This window comes from Sander lucioperca, chromosome 22, assembly GCF_008315115.2.
Source record: "Sander lucioperca isolate FBNREF2018 chromosome 22, SLUC_FBN_1.2, whole genome shotgun sequence".
Classification (NCBI taxonomy): Eukaryota; Metazoa; Chordata; class Actinopteri; order Perciformes; family Percidae; genus Sander; species Sander lucioperca.
This window is the reverse complement of record NC_050194.1, coordinates 10,111,586-10,134,473: the sequence shown is the minus strand read 5'-3', so window position 1 is coordinate 10,134,473 and position 22,888 is coordinate 10,111,586. Positions and strand designations below refer to the sequence as shown.

The 22,888-nt window shown below is 41.1% G+C and overlaps 1 protein-coding gene across 5 annotated transcripts in view; it reads right to left on the bottom strand.

Annotated features, from left to right (window-relative positions):
- The window catches only part of arhgap17a (Rho GTPase activating protein 17a), a 36,940-nt gene extending 15,264 nt beyond the window's left edge, over window positions 1-21,676 (bottom strand). For 2 of the 5 annotated variants that reach the window (XM_031291328.2, XM_031291331.2), the window contains exons 1-9: window positions 21,073-21,675; window positions 12,615-12,654; window positions 3,944-4,048; window positions 3,685-3,717; window positions 3,154-3,230; window positions 2,422-2,533; window positions 1,558-1,634; window positions 1,269-1,386; window positions 204-272 (exon numbers count right to left, since the gene is read on the bottom strand). In XM_031291328.2, coding sequence (XP_031147188.1) covers window positions 204-272; window positions 1,269-1,386; window positions 1,558-1,634; window positions 2,422-2,533; window positions 3,154-3,230; window positions 3,685-3,717; window positions 3,944-4,048; window positions 12,615-12,654; window positions 21,073-21,125 — 684 coding nt within the window. In that variant the 5' untranslated portion in view covers window positions 21,126-21,675. Of the gene's footprint in view, window positions 1-203; window positions 273-1,268; window positions 1,387-1,557; window positions 1,635-2,421; window positions 2,534-3,153; window positions 3,231-3,684; window positions 3,718-3,943; window positions 4,049-12,537; window positions 12,583-12,614; window positions 12,655-21,072 lie in introns of those variants that run through there. The other 3 variants (XM_031291332.2, XM_031291329.2, XM_031291330.2) reach the window with 3 other exon arrangements.
- Window positions 21,677-22,888: the final 1,212 nt, after the last annotated feature.

Below are 22,888 nucleotides of genomic sequence, written 5' to 3'. Positions count from 1 at the left end.
ACAGAAACAAAAACCACAGAGAGAAATAGATTAGGGGGGTGAGTCGAATAAGACCAGCCGTGAAAGACATGACAGCAAAGTAAATAAAATGGCTGGCCAACATCTGTGTTCCCCCCCCCATTACTCTGCAGCTGTGAGCTTTCTCACAAAAAAAAAACTCATGCAGACACATTTTTGGCTTGCTGATGACACGCTGTACTTACTGTTACGAAGAAGCGGGCATAGTCTCCTTCTTTTGAGAAAAAACTGTACATGTCTGCAGCAAGTTGATCCTGGATGATAAAAGCAGAATTTTCAACAGTTAGAGCAATTCAAAAATAGATTATAGAAAACAATACTTGACCAATACAGAAAGGAGGAGACCTGAATATAGGAACTGAAATGTTATGTAAGTGTATAGTTGTCGTTTTATTGTTGTAAGTGCAAGTGTTGTATGACCTACAATTTTGTATGCTGTATATGCATATCTATTGGATTCTTTCCTGTAATAATAATAATAATAATAATAATAATAATAATAATAATAGGATATTGTGAAGTAGGGGCAGGACTTTGGTAAAAGCTGATTTGTCTATGTTTGTGTTTTTATCTTTGTGTTTTTCTTTTGTTTTTTCTTTTACAACATACTGTTTGTTCGAGATGAATAAAAAAATCAAATCAAAGATGATAGCCATAATCATAACACAGTCACAGACAGTCTGTAAACTCTTTAGTAATTATAGAGATTAAAGATCTTCCATCCCCTCTCCACAGTGGCATCCATCAAATGAATGTGTATTTCAGGTGGCACAAGGACAGACGTTAGCGGTCAGCTAAGCCGCTGGTCTGTGCGCTACATGAGTCATTAATCCTCCTGTTGGCAGGACTCAGTGGTACTGGGAGGGAGAACTTCTGAGGGGAAACACACGACTGGACCCTTACTGGATAGAAAACCTGACGCATCACGCAGCTACTACACACTAAAACTATCCAGTGATTCAGTTCAACACACACACACACACACACACACACACACACACACACACACACACACAGACGCTGAGCTGACGGGGCATTTTCAGTGTTGTGCGTCAGCAAACTAGGTCAGAGGGCCCAAGGGTCTTGGGAAGTCCAGTTGTTGCTGTGGCTATTCTTTTCCCAAATAAACTTCTGATGAGACCTAACTCCAGTTTCCTGGCCTGCTATGATCTTGCTAAACAAGACTATAATAAAGCAATAGCTTCTACAAACTGATGATGAGTGATGTACAGTATATCAACGCTGGTTACCTTGCAAAGCTCCACTTTGTTCATGGCTTCATCCATCTCCTCCTTGAGTAGGTCAGCCTTGGCCGTCAGTGCTTGAGTGTTTGTTCCTGAGATTATTGACTTGGTTGCCTGCAACCATCTTGAGTTGAGAAATACAAGGGCACATTGGAAAAGGGAATGAGACTAGTACCTGGAGTTGTTTTAAGTCTTGAAACAAAACTGTTACTCTGTCTGGATGCATGCCCTGACACGGCATTAAAACTCCACACATAGAACCTGATGAAAGAGAGCGAGCTGTAGACAGACAAACCTTGCTCTGGCAGAATCATAGTCCAGCACCAATTTGGCCAGTTGTTTCCTCTGCTTCAGGATGTTGGGAATGTCCACCTACAAAAATTTGATCCAAAACACCCACAAGTCAATGAGCCTGACAAGTTATAATGACAGTGAAGATGTGATTGTTCTTCCTGGATGACTTTCCTAGTATTTTTCTCCTGATTAGCCTTTCTTTCTGTTTTTTTTACAGTAAAACAAAAGAAAAAACCTACAATTATTTGCAAGTTTGGAAAGGTTGATTTAAACTCTTGGGACATTTACTCTTATTTCAGTTTGTTGAGTACAGTAAGTGATATTATGACATTTACACTTAAATGGAACAAAATGATTACAGCAAGACACCTGTAACAGAGATCTTGGCCTCTCCAAACCAAACAACAGTGTAGCTTGTACAAAAAACAACCGAAAAATGCAAGGTTTATACAGTAGATACAAAAAAAGATGTCAGATAGCCAACAGTTACTTATGTTTGAAAAACGTGGTATTAACAGTAGGGCTGTCCTCGACTAAAGAAATTCTTAGTCGACTAACACTTATATGATTTTGTCGATTAATCGATTAGTTGATGTAATCGACAGAGCGGTGCTCTTTGAGAGGTGGTTAAGACTAGAAAAGCACAATATAAATGTAGTTAATGAACCAGCTCGTCGAACCACCTCCAAAGCACGCTGGAGGAGGGTCTGGCAAAGCGAGACTAGGGGGTGTGTGTGTGTGTGTGTGTGTGTGTGTGTGTGTGTGTGACTGCACTAAAAAAAACAAGCCAAGCGCTTTGAAATAACTTTAAATATTTAATTTGTGTTTTGTTTCTGTTATGTCCAGCAGGTGTGAGGTTTCTTACCTCAGCTAACTGGCTGAGGGGATCCAGAACATCTTTCTCTATCTGCAGCTCATGTTGCATCAATTCAGATGCCAGGCGATTCTCTGCCTCGCCGCACACTTCCATCATCTTGCTGTTAACACACACATCAGCACAAAGAAAGAGAAAGAGGTCAAATTAGCATTCAATCTTCCTGACTAAACATAACAACTGAGAAGGAAGACAATATGTTCCTAGTCAATAAATGAAAACAAATCCAGGTTATTGTGATGTGATTATTTCCAGCTGCAAAAGCCTGGAGCATAGTGGCCTAGTGACACCTCATCTGCCATCATGAATCAGGGTTTTGGGCCACAGTTTTCCCAGGAATGAAACCCCTAAGACTAAGACCCCTAAGTCTCGGCTGATAGTCGACATGAATGCATCACATTTACTAGCAGAACAACTGACGTACTTTCCCTTCCTCATTACTTCCAGACAGACACATTGCCGCTGTGAAGATTTGGAGGCATTCACTTTCTAGATCCTCAACTACAAACTGTCTGCTCCTGTTTGGTGTGTTTCTCTCGGTCACGATGAATGATCTATAAAGGGAACTAGTGAAAGTGTCGTCAACACAAAACTGGGCAGATTGCTTGCCCTTGGATACGTGGCCTCATATTTCATGCTCTCTGGGGTGCATCTGCTCCATTAACAACAGTTGCCAAGGAGGAGCAATTGGTTATCTGGCCCGTCATTCAATTACAAACTCACCCAATCAAGGAGTCTTCTCCCAATTGGTTTCCGCCTTCCACCATTGCCTGGGATAGTGCAGTCAGAGGAAGCTTTTTCTGTGTGGAACAGGGACAGATGCAGACAATGATTAGGCTTACATCGAGACATAAACTACTTCAAAATTTGCAGAAATGTACTAATTTCTATACAGCAGTTTCAATATTTGACGTTTGACAGTATTTGGAATTTCAAGGACTTTCCATTGAGGAGAAAATATACAGTCAGGAAGAGAGCTTTCTGAGCAAAGGAGGAAAACATAGATGTTAAATGGGAAATAAGTCGCAAACTAGGGAAGTGAGACGTCTATCAGAGGACACCACCGGAGCTCGTTTTTACTGTCACACGGTTTACATCTGTGCAAAACATTTATGAGTGTGCAACATCCTGTTTTTTGACCAGAGAATCCCAAAGTGCCATGCATAGTGAATAAAGATGACAGATGTCTGAATGGGAAATGGAGCAAGTGGTGCTGAGAACCAGAGAGGAGGAATAAGTAATCAGTGTTTTTACCTGACCATTTCCTGTATAGAGGCGTGGTACGGACTGTAGTGCGTTTTTGGGTGATGTGGGGTAAAGAACACAAAGGGAGAAATCATGGACTGTAGGCCTACTGTGGACACTTTGAATGAAAACATCTCAACAATTGTGTGTATAAAAAAAAATAAAGTTATTACACATCCTGCAACAGTTCATTGACCTGGTTAGTTTGTTTGTGTAAAAGGACTGGAGCTTTGACAAAGGTTTTATTGTAACACTCTTGATGTCTTACATGTCTCTTCTCTGCGTCTGCGCCGATGTGTCCCTGTAGACATGACACCATCCTCTTGTGTGTGTTGTGGGACACCACGCGCACCAACTCCATGCGCCGTTCAATCTGTGCAGAAGACAAGAAATGCAATTTCAACAAATATCTACTATATACGTGTAACGCGTTACAAAGTAACTTAACTACTTTTTCAGGTAAAAAGTAGTGTAACGCGCTACTACTGAAAATTTGGTAACGAAACGTAGTTCCTTTTTCAATTCGGCGCAACGTTACTTTTCCCAGGAACAGATTTGACAGCGACGCTGCCTTCTCAGCTGCGCGCTCACAAGCTCCACATAGGACGTGACAGAGGCTGGTAGCAGAGTAATCATGGCAAGCGAGAAGCAGCCACAGCTAACTTTTGAGAGCGTTTTAAGCTTCGTGGCTTTTTGCTGGACGGCGCTCTGAGCCAGGCAGACACAAAGCTGACAACCTCACAGATGGATGCGGTGGAGATGGCCTCATACATACACGGTACATGTCGGTTGCATGGACAGGCAAGGATTTCCAGAAAAGAGGCTACATGTGTCTACAACAATGCACGGACCATTGTGGCTGCCCAACCGGTACAAGTCGATACAGACATTACATAGTATACACTAACACCGTGTAACGCCAATGACCTGCTGACGTGCATTCAACCCGCGCTGGACTCATTCATAATCAATCAGCCGTCACTCTGTGAGTAGAGAATCCAGTCTGCAGTGTAGTTCAGACACTTCACTGATAAACCATAGATTGGCTTTATGGTCAAAGATAGTTTTTATATAGTTAACTTCAGTCTCTGCCAGAGACCCCTGCTTTTAAAAGTAACGTAAAAGTAACAACTAAAGTAAAAAGATACTTTCCATTGGGGGTAACCAAGTAAAGTAAGTGATTACTTTTTTAAGAAGTAAAGAGTAACGAGCAAACACTACTTTTTAAAAGTAACTTCCCCAACACTGTACATGTCATAGGTCATCATAAGTCATTTTGTTGCAGAAATGTTGCTTTTTAAAAATTAAATCACAACACAAGCTTTATTTTGATAAAGCTAAGTACTTGAACTGGACTACATCCTGCTGGGTTTGTTCAGGTACTGTACAAAGAACAAGTACACGAAAACACACACATGGCAGGCAGTCTTTATTACCACAACCACTGACTCTGTGTCTCTATGAACCATCACAACAGTGTGCCTGCAGTGTTGATGGTTGATGAGGTCCATGACTGAGACAGGGGTCAAAGTTCATGCATGATTGATAAGGCTTGTCCCTGCGGAACAACGCTGGAATGTTATCTTTAAAAACACATGACTCATCGGAAGTGTCTCTAGGGCAACAATCACTGGGCTGTGACAGAGAGTGAGGGGTTCTTTGGCTTTTAAAAAAAGGCCTTTTTGATTACACAGGCTTTCTCCTGTCTGCTAGCCTAACTACACAGATCCACTCTGTGCTTTTAGCCTCACAAGATATAATACTGTCATTGATGGGAGTCACAGCTATTCAGGCTTAAGGACAGAGACCAACTGAAACTCTGCAGGATGACTATTCACTGTCCTTGTCAGGCCAGGTGCCTGACTGGGACAGTCAGTGTCAACATTAGGCTGGCTGTCATTAGTCCGTGAATAGAACTGATGATTGCAAGTTACTGTTCAGGTCTACTTAAAAGTCTGACGATGCAAACAACTGGTGTAAGTTGGCAGCGCTTGTGAGAAAGTCCAAAGCAGTGTGTCTTCGATTTTTTTAAACATACCAAACCTCGCAGTTGACGAGAGAAAGTAGGAGTCTTTAAGTGTCTCAAACGGACAAACATGTACTCAAGACTTCAGACAAACAATGTTCCAAATATAAATGGGAACACAGAGGTCTGGAGGGCAAAATGTGCAGAAATGGAGTGAGACAAATGCAGAGGGAGGATCAACCAAATACCAGACAATTGTGTTCCAAAAACAGAATGGAGTGGGAACTCAGGAATTCCACAGCAGATATCGGCCTCCGTAGGTCGCCCCCTCCCCTCCTTTCCCTTCTTCTTTTCTCGCGCTCTTACATCATTCCCGACCCTTGGTGGCCCCTGGCATTCGCAAAACAGCTAGGTCACATATAAACTTGCCAAACACATGCATTCCCTCATAGCCCTTCAATAAGCTATGGGCGTTGCACACTTAGCCCAGTTAGTACCTGGCACAAAAAAAGCAGGGGATTCCCCTCCCTGTGCTCTAAGAGGAACGAAGTTCCTGTGTGGGTGTATTGGAAATGTTTTGGTTACATGGTACTGGGAGTATACCTCTTCCTTTCATTGTAACAAAATGGGGTTAGAAACGCCATACAGCCAAAAAATAAAATATGCGGAGGATTGGGAGAACCTAGACCAAGAACTCCAGACACAGGCAGCAGGGTGTGTTTTTCCTCCTGCTATGTGATGAGGTCAACACTTGGTCAATCCCATGATGCGTCATAGAGCAGGGAATCCCAACAATAACAGACAGAGAGGGTGTCTGTCTGTGGGCCTGTGTTTGTTTATTGGTTCCTAAGAGAGGATGTTACATGTCTGGACAAGTACAGAATGAACCAAAATAGCATAACATGACGCATTAAGGGGGGAATTATGCATTGATAAAGTGTGTCATTATGCAGTGACAAATTAATAAAGTTTGCATAAGGGATATATGGCAGAAGTGTTAAAAGCAGATGGTTGCGACCTAAAAAAAAAAAGCTACACCCAACTAGATGGGTGAGGGCAAGCAGGCACCCAGGTATTTCTGGAGCATTTCTGTGGTAACCCCACTGTGGATGAGCTGCTATGTAAAGGAGCAGCAAGGAACGGACAGCTGGCACAAGAATGCTGGGGGGCTCTTTGGCACCCTGGAGGACCACATACAAAAAATGTCTTGAGATCTAATGGGAGTAGGGCTGAACGATTTTGGAAAATAATCTAATTGCGATTGTTTTCACCAATATTGCGATTGCGATTTAAAATGCGATTATTTTTAAGCTCATTATCTGCTGTATTATTTAACAAAGACAAAAAAGTTATTGTATGACTAACACAATATTAGATGGATTAAACAAACTGTTCTTCACTGTTATTATATTGATTAAATTAGGTGATGCATGAATTTATATGAATGACATTTATTTATAAACTACTTTAATCACAGTGACTGATTTGTTGAACGTTCAGCCTTATAATACAATGACATGTAATAATTACCATGACAACATAAAGCACTGACAAATAAGCCTGGTGTAAACATTAATATTAAAGTCAGTAATCACACTTACTAAAGCGCATTGCAGAAAAGCACTTTTTAAACACTGTGACTGTGTCTGTGAACTTTACTGGACAGTCTTTAAATATGTATGTGCACAACGAGTATGGCAGTGCCAGACGCAGTGATCCTAAGGCTTGACCACGTCAGTTGTAGCAGCGGAAAATACTCTTTTTTTTCAGCTCCGCTGCGACTCTGTTTACATTTTTTGTGCAACCTTAGCTTCGGTATGGCGACCTGGCTAAAATATGTGCGGAGGGCATGTTGTACCACTTATCCAGTGTATTTATCAAAGCCGTCAGCTCAGGCTTGGTCACAGTACTGATGTGCATCCTTTCTTTCGCGATAAACTTACTGCTTGAGTAATTTCCACATTCTGTTACTGAAGTATGTTCATATGGAGTTACGCGGTCAGTGATCCCTGTCGGGTGGTATTTCACTTACTTGACAGTTGACACCCTGGTGTTAGGCTTTTTAGCCATGCAACTATCGTACATGGCTTTGTGGTGTTTTTTTAAGTGGTGATACAGGTTAGTGGTGTTGCCCCGTGAGGTAGCAACATTAGCAAGGCACGTTTTGCACAATACGTGACAGTTTGCAGAAACTTCCTCTGCAGACTGTTTTACTCTCGCGTGTCACGTGACAAGGGTGTAATCGCAGCCTCTGCGATTAGAAAATCTAATTTTAACATATCGCAATTTAATTGCAAATGCAATTAATCATTCAGTCCTTAATGGGAGTGATTAAAAGGAAGAGTACTGTGTGAAAATCCTGGTAAATATCTAATAACCCCTTTCTCTCCAAGATCCTTGAGAAGGTAGTCGTTAATCAGTTATGTCACTTTCTACATAACAATAGTTTATTTGAGGATTTTCAGTCAGGATTTAGAGTGCATGTTGGCACAGAGACTGTACTTGTGAATATTACAATACCATAGCATCCTGTTACAGAAACATTTAATTGGGATTAAAGGAATCACACTAAGCTGATTTAAGTCTTATTTATCAGATCGATCTCAGTTTGTTAATGTTGACGATGAATCCTCGAGGCACGCTAGAGTTAGCCATGGCGTTCCACAAGGCTCAGTGCTTGGACCAATTCTATTCACCTTATGCTTCCTCTAGGCAATATTATTAGGAAACACTCCATTAACTTTCACTGTTATGCATATGATACCCAATTATACCTATCAATCAAGCCAGACGAAACCAATCAGTTAGTTAAACTTAAAGCACGCATTAAGGAAATAAAATCCTGGATGACCTACAATTTCCTGATGTTAAACTCTGACAAAACCGAGGTTATTGTGCTGGGCCCTAAACACCTCCGAACCTCATTATCCAAGATATAGCTACTCTGGATGGCATTGCCGTGGCCTCCAGCACTGCTGTCAGAAATCTTGGAGTTACTTTTGATCAGGATACATCCTTTTTTCATGTGCATAACATTGCCAAAATTAGGCACATCCTGTCTCAAAACAATGCTGAAAAAATAGTCCATGCATTTGTTACTTCAAGGCTGGAATATTGTAACTCCTTACTATCATGTTGCTCTAAGTCCCTTAAGACTCTCTAGATGATCCAGAATGCTGCAGAGCATGTGCTGACAAGAACTAAGAAAAGAGATCATATTTCTCCTGTTTTAGCTTCTCTGCATTGGCTTCCTGTAAAATCCAGGATTGAATTTAAAATCCTTCTCCTGACCTACAAAGCTCTTAATGGTCAGGCGCCATCATATCTAGAAGAGCTCATAGTACCTTATTTTCCCACTAGAGCACTACGCTCCCAGAATGCAGAGTTACTTGAGGTTCCTAGAGTCTCTAAAAGTAGGATGGGAGCCAGAGCCTTTAGCTATCAGGCTCCTCTCCTGTGGAACCAGCTCCCAGTCTGGGTTCAGGAGACAGACACCGTCACCACATTTAAGAGTAAACTTAAAACTCTCCTCTTGATAAAGATTATAGTTAGGGAGTGATGAGTTGCAGCGTTCGCCTAGACTGGCGGGGGAGGGTGGATAGCTGCAGACACGGCACCCCTTCTCTTCTCTGCTTCTCTTCAGTCGTCAGATTCATCTACCAACCCTTATGGAGCTGGCTCAGGTTTGCCTTGGACCTGCTCTTAGTTATGCTGTTATAGTTTTAGACTGACACACTGAGCTCCTCTGTCCTCTCTCTTTCCATCTGTGTGCATCCATGTCCCAGAAATGCTTGTTACTAACTTAGCTCCACTTGTTCCCCTGAGTCCTTATGTTTTTTCGCCACGCAGTTTTCCTTGGATTAGGGTGGCACCTAAATCATGGTTGCAGCTGTCGCCATGGTCCTGCTCCGTGCCCTGCTACGCCCTGCAATGCCCTGCTACGCCCTGTAATGCCCTGCAGTGCCCTACGCCACGAACTACTACAACTACTATTTCAAGTCATAGTTCCATTATCTTTATTGTGACTATTATTGCCACTGTTCATCACACCCCCAACCGGCACCATCAGACACTGCCTACCAAGAGCCTGGGTCTGGCCGAGGTTTCTCCCTAAAAGGAAGTTTTCCTCACAACTCGAGGTTTCTACCTAAAAAGGGAGTTTTTCCTCGCCACTGTCGCACTAAATGCTTGCTCTTGGGGGAATTACTGGAATTGTTGGGTCTTTGTAAATTATAGAGTATGGTCTAGAGTCTAGACCTACCTGTAAAGTGTCTTGAGATTAACTCTTGTTGTGATTTGATACTACTACTACTTTGATACTATTTTGATAATAAAATTTAATTGAAACCAAGAATATTTTGTTGTGGAGTGTGGTTGAAGAAAAAGTGGGAAAAGAAAGGGGAGGCTGAGCAAAAGTGAGGCCACTAAATTTAAACTAAAAGTCAAAAATAGCTTACATAGACAAACACTGCACAAATATTCCAGGATGAGTTTTTCTTCAGTGTAAACAGAGTTTTGGTTTTGAGGGCGAGGAGCGACACAGCCGTCTCATGATTAAGGGGTCGAGTGATTTCAATCTCTCTTTCCCTCCCTCCCTTTACCTTCATCTGACAGCAATGTTCCTATGAAATGAGAAACGTCTCAGTCTCAGGCTGATTTCCAGACAGAGGCAGAACAATTGTGTCTCTGAGGAACAGTGAAAGTCACTTGTCAGTCATAATATAACGTCATCTCCTCGGTGAAAAGCACCCTAAGCGGTTAGTCACTGCTTGTCCGCTTGCATTACACAACTCATGCTGGCTCTGAGTCAGATGTTCTAGCTGTCGCTCAAATATATTTTTGCCCGTATACGGCCCATATTCACAACACCTGAGAGAGAATAAGGCATTCAATGTTATGTTAGTGCTGTCTATTTATGCACAGGCTACAAAAGAGGATGGGGAGAAGAATAACAACAATAAAGGGTGTCGGACATTGTGGCCTTGGCTGTTCTCAAAGAGTAATGCAAAGCCAGCGGAGTTTGTTTTAACATCTAGGACACCTCCCATTCATACTTAAAACACAAAGACAATCTTTATCCCTGGAATGTCTTTGCTGAGCAGCCAATAATTTGTCTCAACCCCACCTGCTGTGTACCTCAGACAGGTTCAGGGGCTGGAGATTTTCCCCAGGGGAAATCCCTGCACCAGTGACTTTCACACACACATGGAGCTATATTAGACATACGTGCATAGGTACATCCACAGCTTCACTGACTTCGGTGCAGCTCGTTGAGCCCTAATTGTTGCTATAGAAGTGTCAGCAACATTCCCATGAGCGCAAATTTGAACCAAGCGCTACACCCACTGATTAGCGATCTTCAACCTGAGAGGAGGATCTAATAAGTCTATAAGATCTAATCAGCTGCTGTTTAATTGGCATGAAAACTTGCATACTTTTAGGCTTTTTCAGCACATGGTCCTGCTGCTCTTTAGGCTTCAATCTGACTCTTTCCTAAAGAAGGAATGCCCAGAACAAGAAGGCAACACAAAGCATGCCAGGGCTTCTTTTATCCCTGTAGCCATTGAGAAGCTTAATTTACTTCATTAACTTGCTTGCTTTATGTGTATCCGTGTTAGATGGATTAGTTTGGATTGCTTATTCATTTATGCCATTCAATTTTTTTACTTGTCTCTGTACAGCACTTAACATGCATTGTTTTACTGTGCTGTTTCTAATGTTTTTAGCTTGTTTTGTAGCTTCTGGTTCAGTATGGCAGGTGTACCTTGTTTTCATTTGTGGTGTGGAATCTTTCTGTTATTTGTTGCTGTTGTCAAAATGTTATGTTTGTCACGATCCTTGATGTGATTTGATGCCTGCTGCAGATCAAATTTCCTTTGGGATAATAAAGTTGAAAGTTGAAGTTGAAATCTAGACTAAATGTTGCATCTTCTGATTCTTTTATTTATATAGCGCCTTTCACAAAACCCAAGGACACTTTACAGAATTACTGGGGCTAAGCTAAACTAAGGGAGGTTGTAGGCTGTGGTGAACAGGTGGTGTTTGAGGAGTTTTTCAAACATGTCCAGGGATGTAGCATTGCAGATATCTGCAGGGAGGGTGTTCCAGAGGGACGAGGCTCTGTCTCCAAAGATAGAGAGTCTGGTGTGGGGAACGGAGAGCAGGCCAGCATCTGAGGACCGCAGGTTTCGGGGTGGTGTGTATGATGTGAAGGTTCTCAGTCATCCATGTCATAGTTATCTAAGGAAGGTTAACAACCAAGGGTAACTGGACTTGGTTAAAAGGTGCTCAAAGACATTTCATCTCTTCCCAGGAAACTTAACAAACACTCACATTTGAATGCCAACGATGGTCGTTCAGACTTGGCCTATGGTGTTTCCAACGACCATAACCACTGTCGTTACAACAGCCAAGAGCACTAACGAAGGAGGCGGTATCAATCATCTGGACAACCACCCCACAGAGGTTCCCTCCCCTACCGTTCAGTCAGAACTGATCAGTCTCTCGCATGAGAGACCAAACTTCTTCGAGCATCTTTAACCAAGTCCAGTTGTCCTTGATTTTTAACCTTCTTTGGGTTTCTGTTGCATGTTATAAAAAGTGCATACTGTTTTGGTGTTCTGCATCCAATACTGGTCATATTGTAATATTAGGACAAGTAAATGCAGAGTGCAGAATTTGAAATGCAGAATTTCCTGGGAAAAAAAGAAAACTCTGAAAAAAGAAAATTTTGGGAACAGAAAATTACAGGTGGTAAAAAAACAGGCATGGGGGACTGCTTGTCAACAGTTTGATGACTTTTCCAATGACTTAATTTAATCCCACATGTAAATACTTTGGGAGCTTTGTCAACCAAACTGGTTTGATTCAGAAGGGACAAAATCTGTACCATGTACCCATAGCCACTGCCCAACAGATGCAGCCATTCCACTGTTAAGCTGGTCAGAGCTCTACAGTCAGATTAATGATTTACCTGTAAGAGGTCATCGCTGAGGACTTCTGTTTTCTCCGCTCTGTGAGTGAGAAAAAAACAACAAAGAGCACACAGATTAGCACTGACAGACAACCAGAGCACATAGTTGTGTACACCTTTCACTGTGAAAATATCTGCGAGACAAATGACACCGCGCCTGAAAGACTGGTTTCAAGCTTGAACACTAAAATAGTGACAGGTATTGACCTGGGCATCCGTGGGAATGTTTTCAGAGAGGGTGAGTCTCTCTAGTTTGTTGCCATGGCTCAACCAGCCTAGTAACAGGCTGGGGGGAAACATGTCTCTCTTCAGACTACACTGCTGCATGAAGTTGTTGTTGTTTTTTAAAGTCATGAATTGACAAGCTTGAATTATATTTGATCATTATAAAACATTACAAACGCAAAGAATCTGGTAAACTAAATCACACAGAAGGCATGGTTTCTGCTGCACAACGACTTTTGATTTCTTTAAGCTACAGCTAGCAAGGCTCATGGTGCACAGGGCAGCCAAGCAGCCCTGTACTGCCTGAGCCTATTAATAGCAAACTAATACTTAGACTTGAAGAAGCCAGACAGATTATATTCACTTAAAGGGAGAAGACTGGGAAAACACAGACTCAGCTCCTACTGCTTATCAACACCTTCTCCTTGCTACTGGGGGGCAACTCTGCAGTCAAGATGGTCGGTGACTGGAGACAATATATCGATATCATATCAGTATGTGATATCGTCTTAAATTTTGGATATCGTAATATCATGATATGACACAAGTGTTGTCTTTTCCTGGTTTTAAAGGCTGCATTACAGTCAAGTGATGTCATTTTCTGAACTTACCAGATTGTTCTAGCTGTTCTATTATTTGCCTTTACCCAACTTAGTCATTATATCCACACTACTGATGATTATTGATCAAAAATCTCATTGTGTAAATATTTTGTAAAAGCACCAATTGTCAACCCTACAATATCGCCACAATATCAAGATATTTGGTAAAAAATATCTTGATATTTGATTTTCTCCATATTGGCCAGCTCTACTGTCTAACTATAAGACAGACTCGTTTAGCAGACGGATACTTTAACAGCTGCTGTACTGTTATTTTTTGCAGGTACAGATGTTATATTATGAAGCAAATACATCTACTACATCAATCGTGCACATGCAGGAGGGCAAACACTTATTTTATCGGCCTGTTCATCAGAGAATTGATGCACCGATCCAACTTTTACTCCATTGATGCCAATTCTGATACTTCAACTCAGGGTAACTGCCAATATAACATGAGGCCAAAGATTGATGTGGAGCTGAAATGAGTTGACAGTGAGCCATAACTTAATGAATGTTCTGTAATGAACTGATGGTGGAAACACTTAATTTTATCTGTATTGGCTCAGATATCTCAGTTCATCCTGAGGACTTGCATCACAGCTAAACAAAGATTTAAAGATGAATAATTTCCCGAACACGAGTCGGGGTACAAGACATGCACACAACATCAGACGGTGTATAAAATTATGTGTAAGTAAATTACCTGGAGAAGTAGTCAAGTGTTCCACATAATAATTAGATTTTTTTTTTTTTTTTTTTTTTTTTTTTTTAAAAAAGATCATTTTTTGGGCTTGCAGGACATGCAGGAAATCGCCACAGGTCGGATTCGAACCCTGGACCTCTGCATCGAGGCATAAACCTCTCAGTACATGTGCGCCCGCTCTACCCACTGAACTAACCCGGCCACATGTTACATGGATTTTTAAACGTATAGCGTAGAACAAACTTTCTCTCTTTACTGTTGCGCACAATGAAGACAATGCAGGTATTGTTGTGTATAACTAATGTGCAAACTTTTCCAAGTGCAAGTTCAGCCTTCCGACTGAAGTGACGTGTAGACAGTGGCTTGCCTGCATTTTGGGAAACTTGAGCTCTAAACGAAGCTTGGGCCCTCCTCCAAAAACTGCTCTCTATGAACTATAGTAACCTTGTCACAGCTGCTTTCAATTTAAAACACAGCGGCAGGGAGCCGGGAGAAACAGAAAGAGACGAGATGATAGTTTGGGGGTTCGAAGGAAAGAAATACAAATACAGAGATTTTTTTTTTTTGGGGGGGGGGGGGGGGGGGGGGGTTAAAGACTCCTAAAAGTGCCAAACCAGAATAATCTAGACGGCCGGGAATGAATGGAAAGATTTTTTTCTGGAGGACAGCCACAGCCATGTGGGTGAGCGAGTGTGGACCTATAACCCACAAAAACCTACAGACAAGACTTCCAGCTAGCTGCAGAAAAAAAAATGTGAGCCACACTCACATTGTAATGCACACACGCATGCAGAGCGTTATTATAAAGCCACAATATGGAATCCATGTTCTGGTGTAGTCTACATGCTGATGAACTCTTTATGTGGTCCTGTCATGAACCTAATCTTAAAAACCAGTGCATACATCAAGCAGACTTATCCTGTCATGAATGCACGCCCATGGATCATACACCGCCTGTGCACTTTGCTCATTGAGTATGTTTATATGCACACAAATAACTTCACTTATCTATTTGCTAATTGATCTTACATCCAAGGGGATTTTTAACAGACTACAGGATACAAGCAAATAGGACTATGCCAGAATAATGGAGCTAACATAACAGGCTTTTCACTATTAATTGAGCTCTGCTTACGGACGTTAATGTGAGCAAGAGAACCTGGTGTGGGTGTTTCCATGGCATCTGCAAATATTGCCCTAACCTGGATGTAATTGAATGATCCAAACACACGTGAAGACACTTAGATTAATAGCATAATAAAAGCAACACTTTTATTATGCTTTCACTCGTGTGAAAAAAAAACACAAAAAAGCACTGTGTCACAGAGGCAAAAAATAAAAATAGGCTGTGATGACGAGCAACAACAAACAACAATTGTTTTGCCGCCATCAGCTGACCTAGAGCGAATAGAGCTGACCCCATCGTGCCTCACCGGAGCAGCAGCCTTTACAGAAAGTGTGTCACTGTGCACCGCATGTGACTTCTTAACAACATGAGATCCTCGCTGCACAGCCGCGGCAACTACATCAGAATGGTAACCATGGCGATCTACTATTAAAGTGGAAAGGGGAGTAAGTGAATACTGCAGCCATAAGCACAATAGAGCGGCTGTTAGCGGCCACCCAACACAATCAGCGGGCTGAAAATTAGGGAGGGTCTGCCTCTCATGGCTGCAACAGTTGGCAGCTTAACGCATAAGGTAATGGATACTGGACCCAGATAAAAGGAGCTGGGAGAATAATAGAGTGACTCAAGTCATACAACCTCCGTAATGCGGCTGATTATGTGAGCTGTTACTCTTACATTAGACCTGGGCAAGAACGAGCAAAAGATTAAAGATAATGCGAGGCTAAGCTAAACCTGTGCATCAGTACAAGGCAGGCTGCTTGCTTCCTGGCACAATGTTCTAACAATTAATAAATATATACAGGGTTTTCCCTTCCATTATAAAGCATTTAGGAGCAGCACCAAAGCCGTTCTGGGCACCACCTAAGCTGAATGAATGTAAAACTCATTGATCATTTAGATCTAATGATTGCGGTTGCTCCCCAGTGGACTTCTTTAGCATGTTTTGTCTTTACGCTTTTTGAGTGTTATTTATTTATTATCTGCTCTAGCTTTTCCAACATTTTAGACACAAAGATGATAATAAATTGTATCCAAAATGATGTGTAATTGCATTTCTTTTGTTTGACAAATGTTAACATTTTCTTAAGGGAAGGACCTCTAAACTCTATGCCAAATACATCTTCCACAAAACTAGGGAAAACACTGATATAATTGAACAAAAGTCGATAATACGTTCCCAAAACACCCCATGATGTCCTTAAACAGCCAGAGCCCAAAGATATTTAGTTCACGGTCGTATAAGACAAAGAAAAGCAGCAAATCCTCACATTTGAGAAGCTCAAATCAGCAAATAGTTCACATTTTTGTGTAATATATGATTCAAATAATTTATCAATTATCAAAATTGTCGGCAACTCATTTTAATCAAATAGTTTCAGCTCTATTATCGTGACAATTTCTCAAACATTATTTTAAAAAATCCTTTGAACATGAGATGTGTTCAGTTTCATAAACACTGTCACCATTTGTTGAGGATACTTTGGTTTGGAAGACAGCCCAATAGTACGTTAGCTTCCTGTAACTGAGGCATATTGATGTTATCATGATTATAATAACTATAACATCCTCATTTTTGCCATAGTCATGCCACATGTTTCTGCCTTACTAATTTAGAAATTAGAAGGAAAGCAAAAGTGACTTTGACAGCAGACAGACAACAGCAGCCTTGGCTCATACTGTAGGTCTCGTCTATCACTAGCAGCACCACAAAGGGATCCCAGCTGACACGCATCTTTGTTCTTGAGGCACTGGCCTGGTGAGACACAGGGAGAACGCCCAGAGTCACCTGTCTTGGTTAATTCAACAGTGACATTGTGCTGATCCCTGTGGGGAAAGTGGCTTTTCAACACAACTCCCCTTTGAGTGAATCAAGGACTTCCAAATACAATAGGTCCACATTAGATAGCACAACACTGTGCCAGAAAGAACCTTGTTGTTTTTAGATATTAGGGCTGGGACGATATGCTTTTGTCCCGATTCGATTCTTTCATGATTCGATTTGTATTGTGATTTTCATTTATTGCGATTCTAGAAGGTTTGCCATTCGATAGTATTGAGATTTTCTTTTCCTTCTTTAACCAAAACAAAAGTTGAATAATACACTTCTAGAAACAATATATCATGAGACATTTCTAAAAAAAATTGTTTTCTAAGAAGAATGCACATCACATGTCAGTCAGTCTGAAATTGATTTCATTTGTAAAGAAGTACAGAACATATATTTTCTGCATTTTCTGCTTTCGCAAAACAGACCGAAAGCAGAAAATGCACAAAATACATCATATCATATCCGTCTATGATGAGCGGTACCGTATAAACAGAAAGTATTTAGGTGAATCATTGGTTGAAAAAAACAAACAAAAAAACTTCAAATTCTAGGGTAAAGAATTCACGATATATACAATTTTCAATTATTTCCCCCCACCCCTATTAGATATGGCAAAATGATGCAACTGTATATATTCTGTCACATCTCTCGGTTGAAGTACAGGGGTTTGATAATTCAACCATTTGTGGTTTTGTTGACCCCACTTTGGCAACCACTGAGCTACAGAACGGGGCACCTGTAGTTAAAAGAGATTCATTCATCACATTGCTGTAAGCTCATGTCTGTATTGATGAATTGATTGGCGTTACTCTAACGTGGCAACCAACCCAGCTAAACTCAAAGCATTTGTAAAAGGGTTCAAATAATCAAGTTGAGGCCCAAGTGTTGACACTTGCACGGTATGCTAGTTTTGTTTGGTGACTCCATTCTAGCATCTATCCTGTTACCAGTCTTTATGCTAAGTGGCTGTAGCGTCATATTTTCCTGAAAATTAAAAACTATGGAGGCCCTCCTTATTTCAGGCGAGGCAGGGAACCTCCATTATAGAACATGGCGGGAAACGCAATTTATCACAAAATGCCACTCTGAAATGTTTGCAACCAACCTGCAGAGTGACTTCTACTAGTTGCCAGTAAAGCGAGATAATGAACTAAGCTTGATAGACAATTTTAACAGTTCAGGCGCCCCAAATAATCTCAGATATGTGTTTTGTTGGTTCACCTTATTAGGTCCGACAGCTATAAGGCCTCCTCCTTCTCTTGACCATTGTACCCTTTACCTTTGGACCACCTATTGTTAGAAGCCTCTGTCCATACTTCTTGATTGGAAGATTATCAAACACCTTCCTCAGCTACAGAAAAACTTATCTAAGGCGGTTTTCCGGATAGTCAGTGGTGATGTCACTGTCACAAGCAAAACAGAGACAATTTAAAAGCAAACGTAACATCACATTTAAAGTGCAGAATAATGAGCTTATTCTCAGTCTGTGGAACATGACTGTTAGTTTATCTTTATGCAGATATCGGTTATAGCCTATGATACCCTACGTATATGCCATCTTCTTTAAAAGGGGTTAACTATCTGACCATGTTAACCTGCAGCAAACATGCATTTATAGGGCCAGAGAGTTAAAAGATGGCAAACTGAAATTTGCTTCCACAAAGACATAAAAATCCTTGACATGTTCCCTGGCATGAGTCACATGCTGTTTTTTTCCCTGCACTTCAGTTACACTCTCTCTCTCCACATCAATCTCCCCAGATTTCTCTCTCCTGTTCTCTAGAAAGCGCCGTCTCTGGGAGGCAGTTTCCTGTTTGCAGAAGAAGAAGGAGAGACTTCCTCAGAGCGGCTGCATGCTGGACACAGTGTTCTGGCTTTGCACAATCACAGGAACCCAGGGGGCAGCTGAGAGGGCCTTTGCACTCCAAACTTTTGCAGATGCAGATACACAAGCAGGCACAAACTTAATGGACAAAGCAGAGTATGCACGCTTATTCAGAAGGCCATGTATATGAGTGCATGAGGGTTTAACCCTATATGAGTATACAAGAGACACGAGCAAGGCACTACTGCATGCATTGCGCGCGCACACACACGCACACACACACACACACACACACACACACACACACACACACACACACACACACACACACACACACACACACACACACACGTCTGTTTTCTGCATTACATTGTCTTCGGTTCTAATTTACTGCTGGTATACTGCAGTGAGGAAATTATGAGTATTCCAGCTGTGCCCCAAAGTACCAGAGCCCAAAGTAATTTCTTAAAAAAGTTTGTACCGCTGATGAAAGGCCATAGCCCACACATCCTGCTTTAATAAATACATAGAGCTATACTTTTTACATTGCAAATGTTATGCCTTTTTATTCTAGCAGCATCTTGTCCTCAAAGATAAAGCAACTTTTCTCTACCTATAAAAGGCAACTGAAATTCTATGTTAACACGGAAATATTTCATGCTTTTTAAATGTGGAAACTATAATCTATGTGGCAACGCTGCCTTTGCCTAATTCGAAATGACACATTATTGTTTTCAGCCTGTTGGTAGCTTTATCTGTTACCATTCAGACAGTACTCGGGCGCACCCGCTGTCCGCCTGAGGTGCCAAACACTGTTGGCTACCATAAACACACACTGTCATTGACAACAACAAAATAGACATACACACAAAATGCCACACATCATGAGAGCCAAACTGTCATGATGAAAACATCATTTGGTGTGTCTCGCCCTCCTGTCCACACAAGGCCAGGCTGGAAGCCATGCTACTTTAGATATCCAGTCACAGAGGGACACTGTGTGTCATCACACAGCAGCATGGTGGCTCTAGTTAATAAGCTTAAACACTGCTGAATGCATCATCATTGTTCGGATTTATATATTTTCAGAGGGTGGATTCATTCACTTAATAGCTCAGACACAGCAGTGTGTTATGAGTTCAGAGGGAGAGAATGCTTGGAGTGGAGACAGACACTTATCCATCACTTACACACATTAATCCATTTTATATGTTTTAAGTTTGATGTCTGGTTGAAGCTGAGCGTCTAGTGTTTCACAAATGGAGAAGGCTCTTACTGCAACTTTATAAGCACGGATTCAAAGTGAACCTTTCTTTATGGTGCAGAGTATAGTGTAACAGCTCATCCACTTCTGCAGCATATTAGTCCTGTTACACCCCCCCCCCATTTACTGGACAGCAAAGGTCTGGCCCCAATATATTGTCATAATTTGGTGTCTGTTATCAGCTTATATCTAATCAGTGTTATCCCAATAGATCTGTTTCACAGTACACATTTTGACTTCTCATAGTAGGAAAAGATAACATTAAAGATGGCTCAGTTTTAATAAGTGTCCCAGTATCTACTCCAGTGAGCCAGCATGCACAATACCAGGACCTCCCCTAAGTGGAATGCAGCTATCATTAATGTTATTGAATACACCTGTGCTTTTCCTAATATCACATATCAAAATGTCTGCCGTGAAAAGGGGTTTATAATATTTGTAACTTTTGACAATATTTGGCCTGTTGGGTAACTAGCATTTTTGTGATACTTGTGTTGTTGTTGAGGACATCTGGGTTCAGAGAGCAGTGTGGAGTATTGCACACATCAAGGAAAGCATTCCCACATCAAGTTTTTATTTAATTTAAGTGGCATGTCCTTAAAGCTTGTTTTCAGCCATTAAAATCAAGTGATTCATACATGAAAGACGGTCTGTCTACACAGCCAACTGATTAGATTGTTACATTTGATAATGTGATTTTCTCTTTTCATTTCATTGCCATGACTGATAGGAAGCAAGCTAAGGAAAAGTATAGGGGACGTTTAACAGTTAAATTGAACTGAGAAGCCTTGGAGGTCAGGTGAGAAAGACCAAAAGAAAGTGCGTTTGCTAACGTTAGCTTTCTGGAGAACAGTAAACAACGCTGACTTCAATACTTGCCTGCCAACTGTTTGATTGGCGAGCTGTTTCATCCGATTGAACTGCTTCTTCATTTTCGGTCCCTTGTCAGTCTAGTCTTCCGAAGTTACGCTTCAAAACCGGGCTTTGGTTTGTCATGAAGTTCACAGGGCCTCTCCCTGTTTTAATTTCCCAAGCTGTCGCTATGACAGGGAAAAACAAGCTGGAGCCATTGAGCCCAAAGCCAATTAAAAATAGTTTGTAGCCTCGCTAGCCCCTGAGCTAGCCTTTCCCAAGTGGAAATTCTAGAGAAAAGTTCCCGTTGGGGGCGACGGCATGATCCGCGAACCTCCTTCTTTGTATATTTCCGTACATTAAAGTCCCGAAATAAGCCCTGAATAGCTTTCACTGGCTCCAGCGGCTTTTCATGGCTCTTCTCGGTTGCGGTCTTGACCCGTTAGCCAACGAGCTAACGTTACCGAACTGGATAATCCGTCGGCCGCTTTCTCCCAGACCAGAGCAGAGCAGAGCAGGGGCCGAGTGAACAGCAGGCAGCAGCGGCTCACCTCTGCCACTGCCAGCACACAGAGAGCAGAGGAAGTAACGTTAGTGCACAGCAGCATCTGCCAGACAGCACCACCTCCCCCTGGACACTGACAGGACAACCCCGCTCAGATATGGAGCACTGTAGAACTGATGGAAAAACTCCTGTACTACAATGATAATAAAATAAAAGTGGCATCATAAAAAATACTGCCGAATTAAAAATCCTGCATTCCTAATGTTGCTTATTTTGTTGGTTGAACTCTAACAAAGTAGCATATGAGTTGTTGTTTTTTTAAATTAGTGTAAAAAGTTTAAAATTTAAAAAAAATGTAAAAAGCTAGGCTTAAGCTCCTGTTTTGCAAAGTGCATACCATATCAGATAATGAGCAAAGTAACATATTTTGCATTGACAAGGAAATACTAAATAAAAGTTCTAGCATAGCTCAAAATTATACTATTACATTATAATTGTACAAAAAAAAGGTAGGGGTGCACACTTTATCTGCCAGTGTATTGGTAACATGCAACAATTGGTAATAATTGCTTGCACACACTGGAATCAAGTTACCCATCATTTCTGAATGAATAATGAAGACTTTCTGTTAGATTTCTACACACAATTGTAATGATTGATGCATCAGTGTGACAGTCAGCAGCATCATACAGAAAATCTGTCAGAGATCCACACCTGAAAAGTGGAAAATGGAATAATAATATGAGCTCAAATCATTTTGATTGCAGACACTCGGTGGCAATGCTAGAAAAATTATCAAATATGTGTAAAATATATCATGCATTTAAATTCAGAAACAGTAGGCTACTTTATATTTCAAAAAGCATAATGGGCCACGAGAGAAGAAAGTCAGATTTAATATTACAATATGCTATAGTCCCCAGTACAAGCTACAAACTACACAATGATCACCTCTAAACACTTACAGTAGCTGTTTTGATTTGTTAATCCTATATAAATCCATTATAAAGTATGCCAGACTAAAGATAAACATTTTACCATCTCCAATGTGTTGATATTATGTGGAACAAATTGTTTGACACTTTGGACACTTTTTGAACACTGATTTATCTGAGACCAAAAACCCAGATTACCATTCTTAATATGGCCATACAATGTTCTGGAAATTATGGTATTATATCAAATCAGATGATTTCAAAGACAAAGTACCAGTGAAAACATTTTACTGGAAACAAGAGTCAGTACACTCTTTTTCACTGATAGCATGCAGTAAAATGACTCAGACAGGCTTCTGTCAGAGGCCAAATGCATTATGCCTCTGGAAGATTGAAGCTGGTT